Source organism: Panthera uncia, unplaced genomic scaffold, assembly GCF_023721935.1.
Source record: "Panthera uncia isolate 11264 unplaced genomic scaffold, Puncia_PCG_1.0 HiC_scaffold_757, whole genome shotgun sequence".
Lineage (NCBI taxonomy): Eukaryota > Metazoa > Chordata > Mammalia > Carnivora > Felidae > Panthera > Panthera uncia.
In genome coordinates this window covers 10939-22080 of record NW_026059932.1, presented here as the reverse complement: position 1 = coordinate 22080, position 11142 = coordinate 10939, and the positions used below count along the sequence as shown (strand labels likewise).

Genomic DNA, 11142 nt, shown 5'->3' with positions numbered 1-11142 from the left:
TCTTTCAGTCACCTTTTGTACGTTTTCTTGCCTCCCAGAGACAGTGGCTCCAACCAGCATTTTGTAATTAAATAGAGAGAGCATTACCTGGGGGAAAAAATTTCCTCCTTTAAGAAAATTTCGTGTGGGACCCTAAAAGGTAATGACTGAACATAAAATCCTTCCACAAGGAAACCAGGGCAAAGTGGGATGGGAAAACTCACCCATCCTCGGCTTCGCTGTGGCCTGGCTTGTCTTGCGCTTGGGATAGGGGTGGGGGTGAGGGAAGGGGGAGCAGAACTGGATCCGATGCAATGCTAGCTGCTGGTTGTCCTTGTTCTTGTAATGGAGGCCCGGCGGCTTCCAGGTGGGCAAGACCGCTTTCAACCTAGCCCCTGACGATGGCGTCCCAGCCAGAAATCGCCAAGACCCCACTAAAAGTATTAAAAAATAACACAACCAAAACCAAAGACAGGAAAACATACAAATGAGGTGCTGTGAAGAAAAAAGCAGCGTGGGCACAGGGTTACTTACCAGGCTGTGGTTAGAGGGGAACTCACACCCATCTAGAATTCAATTCTGTTACTACCTTGGGGAGGTGGGGGGGGGGAGGGGGGAGAGGCGGGGAGAAGACTCCCCTTCTTCCCAGCTATGAAGCCAGCACACCCAGGCTGGATTATCATTCCCCCAGCCACTGCCAAATTTTAGCGCCCTAGGCCTCCTCCAGCCTCTCCTATCTTCCTCCCCCTGCCCTCTATCACCGCCCCCCTCCCGACCGCCCCCAAACAAGCAGTTTAACAGGAAGATAATCTCACCAAAGGCTTTCATTTCCACCGAAACATATATCCGTTTCAGAAAGCAGAGGGAGCGAACTCGTTTCCAGAGTTTATTGCATTATACATGCGACCAGAACATGCACAGAAAGGACAGGTTGCTGTTGTACTTCTACCAAACCACAGATGCACCACAAGGGAAGGCTACAAGGCATAAGTCGTCAATATTCCATCTCACCAAGGACAATTGCTAAGTTCATTTGTGAAAAGATACATTGTAATGTGCTTTTTTAGTCCCCCTCCCCCCCAAAGCTTGTGGGTTTTCGTAATCTTTTTTAAATATATATGTAATTTAAGTACTTTAAAGTACTGGATGTATTCAAAACGCCATGAGATCATGGACTAACCACACACACAGACCTTTTGTGTTAGGAAAAACATGAAAAAGTCACATTGCTGGATGGATGAATGGACCGATGGAGGCTGTACAGTTCCAATAAGTTAAGACCCAAATGAAAATGCGCAGTAATAGTTACCCTGCATTACGATGAAAAAAAAAATAAATTACACGTGCTAGTTTTTTTTAATATATATACTCATAGGGATTACAGATCACTTGCAGCACGAACAGAATGACCCCAAAGTCACATTCTAGCAGGAAACAAAACAAAACAAAACAAAAAACAAAGAGCAATGAAGGTTTTGTTTCCGCCTTCCCAGTCCTCCAGCACTCGGCCCTGGAACGCGGTGCCCCCTCTCCGATCCTGGCCTCCGACGGGCCTGGGACCTAAGAGAAGGTGAGGTTGGCGGTCAGTTCTCGGATCCGGTTCTCTCGGCTCATCTTCTTGAGTTTCATTCGGCGGTTTTGAAACCAAATCTTGACCTGCCTGTCGGTGAGGTTAACGCTCTTACTGATCTCTAGGCGGCGCTCGCGGGTGAGGTACATATTGAACAAGAACTCTTTTTCTAATTCCAGCGTTTGGTGCTTAGTGTAAGGGCACCTCTTCTTTCTGCCACTCTTTGCAGTGAGCCAATTGCTGGTTGGAGTATCAGACTTGATTTCCTCTAACAAAATTAAAGGGAGAAGAAGAAAAAAAAATCAAGATTTTTTTTTTTTCTCTCTCAGCCTGTTCAAATGTACCCTTGGCCATGACCCCGCTGGCAGCCAGGCCGCTTTGGGAAATGCTGGTATTAAACATTCCTCTTATGAGGTGGGCCCTGGAAGGGATTTGTAATTGATGCCAGATTAGTTTAAATGCCCACAATGACGCGATGGAGGGTACTCTCGCCCTCGATGCTAGGGTTGTCTCTCTCTCCCTCTCTCTTTTTCTCTCTCAACTTTCTGACCTGCACAAAACATTAGTACAATAGTAAACTTTCAGGATCTCCCCAGCAACGTTCTAAGTGGTCAGCTCACAACAGGGCTGGAGTGTAAGAAACAAACCACAGCCTGAACAAGACTGCCAACCCCACTGCTGCCTCACATCCCCAAGGCTGCCACTTCTTCCCCACTTCTCCTGCGCAGGCGGGGAGCCCCACAACCAGGTTTATAGTTGCCCTTCTCTTTCAAAAGATAACCAAGGAACTGAGTGCACCTTCTCCGACCTGCCTGGGCATTGAGGTACTCCCCAGAATTTCTTGAATTCTCATACCTTCTTGTCTCCACACAAAAGCATTCCCCGAGCTTCTTAGTGTGGCCCACCTCTGGACACTGGGGGAGAGGCTCTGGGGCAGGGTTCCTCCTCCAAAAGCCAGAGCCCCTGGCTCTTTGCCCTAGCCCATGCAGATTCCATTCTCCTCCCTTCAGCCTTTGCCCCCTTTGCAAATGGATTGCAAAGCTTGCGGCACTTTCCCCAGACAAAGCCAAGGTTACCCAGCCCCGCAGAGGTAGGGAGCCCTGTTCCCCAGCCCAAGCGCCAATCAGCCCAGTCATCTCGTTCCCATTGCCGCCCCCAAGCTCGCAGGATGCGGGGTGCACACACTTGAACACGAACACGGTGCCTTGGACCACCTTAAAATCATCATTGGGTGAAAGGCAAAGCTGGGACTGCAAATCTGAGCGGGAGAAAGGAGGTTCTGGGGCCGTGTTTACGAGCCGCAGGTCTCATTTGCCCTCTTTTGTTGCATTTCAGGTCTAGCTCAGGAAAAATAAACCCGGCAAGCCCTTCCTCTGCCCAGGCGCCATCAGCGTGGGGCCAGGACTAGCCAGGAGGGCCAGGGCAGCCGGGGAGAAGCTGGGACCTTCTCGACACTGAGACTGCCCCTCTAAAAGCCAGGAGGAGCAGCACCTGCCAGTCGGGCCCCGCCTCAGCTGCCCCGGCTCGACGCTGGGCACCCAGGCGCTCCCTCTCTGCCGGGTTCCCGGGCTGCACGCCCCGCTGGGGTGGCAACTTGCTCATACCGACCTTTGCTTTCCTTCTCCTGTACTTCGGGACTGGACACGGAGACCTCAGCCAGGCAGCTCCTTTCTTCCGGAAGGCCGCCCTTGGCCTCGGGGCTCTCCACCTGGGAGACTTTGGTGGGCTCCTGGCCGCTCACAGGCTCGTTCATCTTCTTTTCCATCTGCAGCTGGGCGGCCGAGAGCTGCGGCTTGGCCGCGCCGCGAGGGTTGAGCTGGAGCATGACTGTGGAGCTGCCTTCGGGGCTGTTATTGTACTCTTGGGTTTTCCCGGTGGCGTAGGTCTGACTCAGTCTAAAATATCCAGGGACAGGAACCTCGGGGTTCTCAACGGGACAGGACTCAGGGACCAGCCTCTGGTACGAAGGGACCTCAGCAGAAATGAGTTTGTTGCGCTTATCAGAATACATGCAGCAATTGGATTCTTCCTTAATGTTGGTGGTGAAGGAGCAAGTGGGGACTTGCTGTGTAACAGGTTGCTCTATTCGACAAGATCTGTTCGGGTCTGTCCAACTGTCTACTTGAGGTATATAAGGATGCACATTCATACCCATATTTTGGTGGTTCACTTCTCTTTTGGCCAGAGACGGGAGCAGTCCACAGGTTTGCATTCCATAGGTCCCCATGTCTGCGCTAGGTGGTGGCATGTACATGCTGGCGCTGCTCGAATAAAAACTGTCACTCCTGCAGGCACTGATCAAGGAATCTACTAAAAAAGTATTAGCAGCAGGAGAGCTGTTGGGAAAGGACATTTTGGGGAGGAATTTGAAGAAGAGAGATTGTGTCCTTTGTAGGCTGACATCTCTAGGAAAACATTCCCCGTGTAATTGTGGATGCCTCTGCCGACCACATGACAACCAAGCCAATGAGATTTGAAAATGGCCTTGAGCCGCAGCCTCCTCGCAGGTCACGTGCTCCAGAGCCCGGCCGGCCGGCCGCGTAAGCACGGACAACAGCGACATCTACTACGCGCCCGTGATAGTGCGCGCTGGAGACAACCGGCCCAGCGCTCTCCGTCGCCCGCCAGCCTCCCCGGGGCTCGTTCGGCCGGCCAGCCCCACTCGCGTCCCCCCCCGCTCCGGCCGCCGGGCCCCGCTGGCGGAAGGAAAGTCTCGGCCAGAGGGGCCTCCGGGAGGACACGCGCGGGGAGGGAAGCCGCAGTGCCGTGGCGCCAGCTCACAGAAGCATTCCCCGCACACACCCAGGCAGAACGCGCCCCAGAGCCGGGGCACGGGCGGGGGGTGGGTGCCCGGCTGGTTCAATTTCTCCCGGGCAGCCTGGGAAGGTGAGTCGGATTCCCCGGGCTCTGCGACACCCCACCCCAGGGAGCCACAGTAAAGATCTCTCACGCAAAGACGCGGCCAAGTTATGGTGGGGAGCGGAGGCGAGAAGAGCCGCGAGGGCTAAGAGGCCAAGCAGCTGGCCAGCCCGGAGCCCCGAGGACCGGCCGGCTCTGGCGCTGTCCATTCCCTCCTCCGGCCCGAGGGAGATGCGGGCTCCCGGCCCCTCCGCGCCCCAGTGGGCTATCCGAGCCTTGGAGCCTTCGGCAGTCGGAGGAACCACACCCCGACCTCTGCGGCCGGGCGGCTGGGAGCTTTCAGCCCGGAGACAATCCCTCGCCAGCAGCGGGCTATCCTGGAAAGCGTCCCTCCGGTTCCCGGCGGGAGAACGAAACCGAGGTTTCCCTCCCCACACACCCTGATAATAATGAGCAAAGAGGAAGGAAGGGAGGGAGAAAGAAAAGAATTTTTTGCAAGGAAAGGGGAAAACTCTCGCCCACAGACTCCAGAAGTTTTAGAAAACTGACTGGGCCGAGTAGCAGACAGAGAGAGATGCAAAGGTGTCATTTGGTTCTTCTGCAAAGAAAAATATGTTTTCCTTTTATGGATTTTGTAAAAGCATTGGTTTCTGACAAGTGCAAGGTACAAAAGGTTGTGGAATTTATTAATACATATTAAGAAGAATCAGGGCGATCAATAAAATTCTCATCTACATTCTTGGGCTACTTGGTAATTTTCTTGCTTCTGAAGGTTTTTAAAGAGTTATACCCGCTGTTGCCACACACGGGAAGATATTTTATTAACAAATCAATCGAGACTTTGTAAAGGATAAGATTAATAGTTAAGATTTAGCATAATGGCGTTCGCTTTATGAATTATTGAAAATTATACTATTGATTTTTCCCCTTCGCTACTAACCAAGAAGGTCAATTTTTGTTTTAACACAAATCGTCAAATATTAAAAGCTATACTTTTGTCAGAAGTTGAGTTTTATAGTTTTGGACAATTCCTAAAATTATTTGACACCGGTTTGCTTGGGTAAGGGGAGGGAGAAAAAAAGGAGGTGGGAGAACCTTAGTCCTCTGTTTCCTTTGGTGACGGAAAGTTCTATAAAGAGGATTTGGTCTGGGGTTGTGGTCGAGCTCATTAAAGAACAACCACCATCACCACCATGGAAACTCAGAGTTTTATGAGAAACTTCTCCAACAACTTCCTTTCTTGTTCTCTGGTTGCAGGCGGGTGAGCCGCCCTTCGGAAGCCCTGGCCTCGGGGCAGCAGCGGGGAGCTTTAACCTTGATTTCCAAAGGCTTGCCCTAGGCGAGGGGCCGGGCCAGGGCACAGGAGCCGTCCTCGGGCTTCCCAGATCCCCTTCCCAGCATCTGAGAGAGGAAAAGGGCCCCAGAAACCCTGATTGGGAACCAGTTTCTCTCGGTCCGGGAAGGCGTCTGTGTTTTCTTCTCTCCACACTCGCCTTGTGCGGGCTGGCCTTGGATTTCAGGCCCAGAGACTGAACTTGTGGGCAAATTGGGTTTCCGCCTCAGCAGAACATTTCTTTGGAGCCCGATGCTCATTAACGCGTCTCAGCATTCTTGGGGAACTAGGAGCCTGCTCACTCCTTCACAAAAACCTTTTCCAATAAACCCTTTGTCCCCCCTCCCCAAAAGGAATCTCCCCTGGCCTGGTGGAAACAGGCGCTGAACATTATTTTCGGCCTTGGGACCACTTTGCCTGTCCCCTCTAAGTGCCCTCGCCCAAACAATAACCCCTTTTAAAAAACTCCACGGTGGCAATGAGACAGACCTTTTAAACCTTTACGCAGCTGTTCAAATACAACATCATTGTCAGGTTAAAAGCCTGGCGCCTCTAACTGCTCCGGCTGCGGGATGCCGGCTGGCGAAGCCCGGGGTTTAAACATTACCTTTCCGCAGGGGTGGCTGATTTTAAGCTTGAGGATGGGGAGGTGGCGGTGAGGAAAGCAGGAGAAAAAAAAAAAAATCCAACTTTTCACTCTAGCCTGCTACAGTCCTGTTCAAAGCTAACAGCCGCTGACCATCACCCCCCAAATGGTTTTATCACAAGGTGGAGATCATGATCCCGGCCACGGTTAAGCGTGCCCAAGGCTGGACAAAGTGCCCGCTGCACACACTCTCGGCAGGCACCCTGACGCCAGCCTGGCGCTCCAGGACTGTCGTCCCTTTGCATCTCAGCCAGGGGAGCTGCCTGGAACTCAGATGTCCAATTCTCCCTATCCCACTCGTGAGACAAGACTGTTTAATCTAATCGGGAATTTTATGCCCATCAAATGCCCTTTCATAATCTTTATTTATACACGAAGAAAACATTAGGCGAAAACCCAGCAATTCCTTGCGGAGCGGGTAGGTCTAGCGGTGAGCCAAAACAAACAAGATCTGCCTTCCGAATTTGGGGGCCTTTCTGTTTCAACTCTCAGTGGCTTGGGGCTCTAAGTCACCCCCACACTGGAAGCTTTAAATAGGTCCTCTTCATTCACAGAAAACGTGTATCAGATATAATTTTGAATCTATTATCACACAATTCTATTTTATTCTTTCTCAAATATCTGCCTTCAGACCAGTTCTTTGAGGCCAGAGACTCCAGTGTTTCAGGGCGATTTTATCATAAAAATTGAGCAAAATAGAAATAATACAGGAGGATGATCTGGACCTGGGAGGATGGAACATCTGGCTAAGACTCTAAGGCTAACTAACATGGAGCAAATGGAATGAAAAGGCAGTGGCTTTCGGGGCCAGCCTGTATTTTGCTTACGAGTATTTAATGTAGGTCCATAGCTGCTGTTTTCGATCATCTTTAGATCAGTTGGAGCAGTTACCATTAATAATAAATCAATATCGCGCTATAAAGGAGATGAATATCCATATTTGTGCGGAGACATCCTTCTCCCTGGCACAGCTCTTCCCAGAGAAAAATTAATAGGGTCGCTTTAGCAAGAAATTAGCATTTGTAATCAAGAAGTGGCTTGCATCTGCGCTCCTCTGTCACCAGGAAGAAGAGCAGTGACCCTGGGCCTGAGTAGACCTGGGGACTCCTAGGTTCACCCTGAATTTGGGCCCTGAGTGGCCTCAGGGCTGTGTCACTCTTTGGGGGCAGAGCGGATGGGGACAAATTTTAAAGGCTTCTTCCCCAGGGAGCCCCTCCGGGTTGCACTGTGCACCTCCCAGGCAACGTGAAAAGCAATCAGGGGGGCAAGTGGGGAGGCTGTGGAAGCCACCACCACCTCAATGAAGAGTGTGTGGAGATTGTGCAAAAGGGCTGGCCGCTGGGGAGCCTCTTTCCGTTACAGACACAAAAGACTCCTACTTGGCTCATTTTCCCTCCACTTCAGGATCTGAGACCTCGGTGACTCAAGATACACGGCCACACTCCACGAGCGCCACCGGCTCTGAACAGTCAGGAGGGGTTGGGTCTGCAGCCCCCCTAAGTCCTGGTCCAATCCTCTGTCCTTTTTCAGGCCCATGTAGGGCACTGCTGGTAGGAAGGGAACTGCGGACTGCCGAGTACCCGTTGTCTGAGGAAGGCTGCCAGCCAAGGCCAAGAGACCCCCGCCCCCGAAAGGCCACGTGCACCCCCGCTGCAGCTGCCTAAAGAGGAACACAATGACATTTGGGGAGGAGAGTTCTCGCCCCACCTGGACTGAGGCCCAGGTCAGGCTCCGAGAAATGTCGCTTCACGATAGCGACCCGCGGTCAGACAGACAGGAGTCAGGGGTGCCCGCGGGGAACACCTATGCCTCTGGCTGACGCCTCACTTGGGGGTTCGTGGCGCCCCAGCCTCCACTGAAGCCGATGCCGGCTCCCAGGGGTGGACCCAGGGCCTTTGGTCTAGGGTCTGGAGAAAGGAGACAGAGACAGCGGAGCCGAAGAGGCCAGCACTAATTCTGGGGGATGGAGGCGCTTCACAATGAACTTCGGGAAAGAAGGCATAGCCACCTTCCCTTAGAACGGCCCAGGTCCTGCAGCCGTCCCTTCTGGAACCTCCCTTTTGGACAAGGATGGTGACAGAGGCCCTCCCCAAAGTCAGGGGCTTTGCAAAAGGGGGATGGGGCACAAGGAGGACACGCAGCAAGAAAACCGCTTCCAAGAGCTGGTGCCAAAATCAAACTCCGTGCTCAAGGCCAGCAGGCAGCTGGGAAGAATATCCAGGATTCTGTCAAAGGCAAAGCTCGTTTGCTTCAAATGCAACCCCCTTCTCTGCCACCTTGTCGTGTAAATGTTTCCCCGGGATGGTCTGCCGCTACCCGCAGCCACCAAGCCCAGCTTGACCCTGTCGCCCCAACTCATAGTTCTGCCAGAGCCTCCCATCACCGGGCGCCAGGCACGGCTCGATTGGGGGGCACTCCCTCGCCCAGAACGACCCCCTCAGTCCCAACGCCGCTCATGGCTCATTTTCTCTGAGACCACACTCAGCTAAGTTGCCGGCGCCCTCATCTGTCTTAAACAAAAGCCTTTTAATCATCTCAGGCGGTCGGAGAGCATACCAGGCGGATGCTGTTTTGGGGAGGAGTTGGTCCTACCCTGTATCCTTCTTCATACTCAAACCAACAAGAAAATGGATTTTCTATAATTTAATTAACTCGCAGTGGCATGGCTTATTTCGAAATGCACATATTTGTCTTCTAAAAAATCTCTCCTCGACACCACCAGGTTATACTACGGTATTCTTTGCGACAGCCTTATCTTTAGGAAGACAACGATTAGGTGATTGTCTATTTCAGGAATCCGGGTAGCTCCCTTTTCTCTATCTTTATACAACTTCCCACACCTCGTGGCTGCTGAGAACAAACAAACAGCAAACAAATACCTTAGGGGCCGCCGGTTTCTAACGGGCTGAGATTGCCTATTAGAATCCAGTATTGGAAAGATACGGTACCGCGGCCTATTCCGCCAAACGCGGCTTCTGGAACGTGAGCACGCCCCCGTGTGGCTCTCCAAGGCCATGCAAACGGGAAACGGTATCTCTCGGTTGGGCTTACCTAAGAGGGTGGACACACAAGCTTGCTACATTTAGACGCAGTTAAAAAAAAAAAAAAAGACAGACGGAGAGAGAGAGAAATAAACCAGTTTTAAGATCCTGCAACGATCATACTACTAGGGCACTGACATTTTAACGGACGTCCAGAAATCCACACAAAGGAATCCCCTTCCGAACGAAATTATTCAATTGTAGGCTTTGTTTCTCTTGCAATTTTCACCAAAGGTTGAGGGGGCACTTTGGAAAACAGCACAAATATTTTTAGTTTTGTTCCATAAAGTACAATAATTTATCTGACGGGGCAACAGTTCCCCCTCCCCCAAATATAGCGAAGGTGTAAATCTGACTAGAGCTTCCTCTTTCAGACGCCTGCTTTTAAAGTCATGGTTCTTCATTACAGCAAAGGGGACTGCTATCTATGACACCCTCCCCCCCCCCCAGAAAAAACCCACCTCAGTATATACCAGCTGTGTAAAAAGCATGCTGGTAGACATTTTAATCTAACCAGTATTTAAAAAAGAAGTCAATTGCTATCGAATTACACAAATGTTTGAAGGGAAATTAAGGTTATTGATCCTGAAATTAGGAATTTGCTTAGATTTATGGTGAGCCCCTGTTATGATTCTGTGTGGTCATAAATGTATGTGGGGGTCTGGATATGTGTAAGCATGTGTGTGTGTGAGAGTGGGTGGCGGCTGAATATCACAGAAGAACCTTAAGGCGCCTAATTATTCAGAAAGGTTAAAGGTGATGACCTTGACATTTTGGAAGTTCAAAGGCATACACTTATGCACTTATGTTTTTCCTCCCCCCCCCCCAAACTTTGGCAATTAAAAAAATTTTGCATTTGGAAATGCATACCTCCTCTGAAGATGCATGGGGTCCTGTACACCTTATGGTTTTGTTTTGTTTTGTTTTTGACTTTGGGCTTAGGAGAGGTTAAGAGTCATAAGATTCACTTTACTTTTTTCAGAGAAAGAGATGCTTTTCTCACTCCTACAGTTTATTGCACATTGCGGAAATCTCTTTTGGGCCCACCAGAAGGTGTATAATATAACCCAATTAAGCTGTTTAGAACTTTGGCTTTTATGGTGTTGTCTAGACAGTTCAAGGTTTTGTAAACAGCCTGGCCTGGCCCTGCAACATAAAGTGCTGTTCAGCCCCCACCACATTCTTTAACTTGAAGCGATAAATGCAGTGAGGAGTGGGTCTGCAGCCTCAGGCCCTATTGCAGGGAGGGGTCTTACCTCCTCTCCTGCAGGCCCGCTGTGACACTAGCAAGGACCCCAAGCCCTCTCCACCATTGGTAACTTCCTTTTGGCAAATTATTTTTTTTTCAATGAAGGTTTCTAATCTTGGTTTCTTTTGGGGGGGACCCTGGCTCCTTGACAGCTTGTTAAAAGTGAATTTGGATTGTCTAACAAGTTTTTTTTAAATGGTTTTTGCCTTTCCAGAAATTCCAAGTTCACTAAGCTGGGAAATAGGGGGGAGGAGACGTCCTTCCTAGGTCCTGCTCTCCCAGCCTCATTGCCTGGAGGAAGGAGCACCACCATGGCTGGGTCCCACCCTCGATTCAGAAATTCATCTCTAAAGTGAATTTTAAAATGAGTGTAACCTAGAGAAGGTGAGAGAGAGCTACTCTTATTTCAGCAGGATCAAAAAGCATTTCACTTGATTTTCAGTTGCATATGGGAGAAGGTTCTGG

The 11142-nt window shown here is 50.7% G+C and overlaps 1 protein-coding gene across 1 annotated transcript; it reads right to left on the bottom strand.

Annotated features, from left to right (window-relative positions):
• Positions 1-852: 852 nt before the first annotated feature.
• On the bottom strand, positions 853-4209 carry LOC125918414 (homeobox protein Hox-D10). Its single transcript, XM_049624409.1, has 2 exons — positions 3158-4209; positions 853-1817 (listed from the first exon to the last, which is right to left on the bottom strand). The coding sequence occupies exons 1-2, from the start codon at positions 4110-4112 to the stop codon at positions 1540-1542; spliced, it is 1233 nt and encodes a 410-aa protein (XP_049480366.1). The 5' UTR covers positions 4113-4209; the 3' UTR covers positions 853-1539.
• Between the last annotated feature and the right edge of the window lie 6933 nt (positions 4210-11142).

Coding starts and splice junctions, on each gene's coding strand:
- LOC125918414 (XM_049624409.1), bottom strand. CDS start 4,112: ATGTCGCTGTTGTCCGTGCTTACGCGGCCGGCCGGCCGGGCTCTGGAG. Junction 1,818..3,157: donor ACAGGAGAAGGAAAGCAAAG/GTCGGTATGAGC, acceptor TAATTTTGTTAG/AGGAAATCAAGTCTGATACT.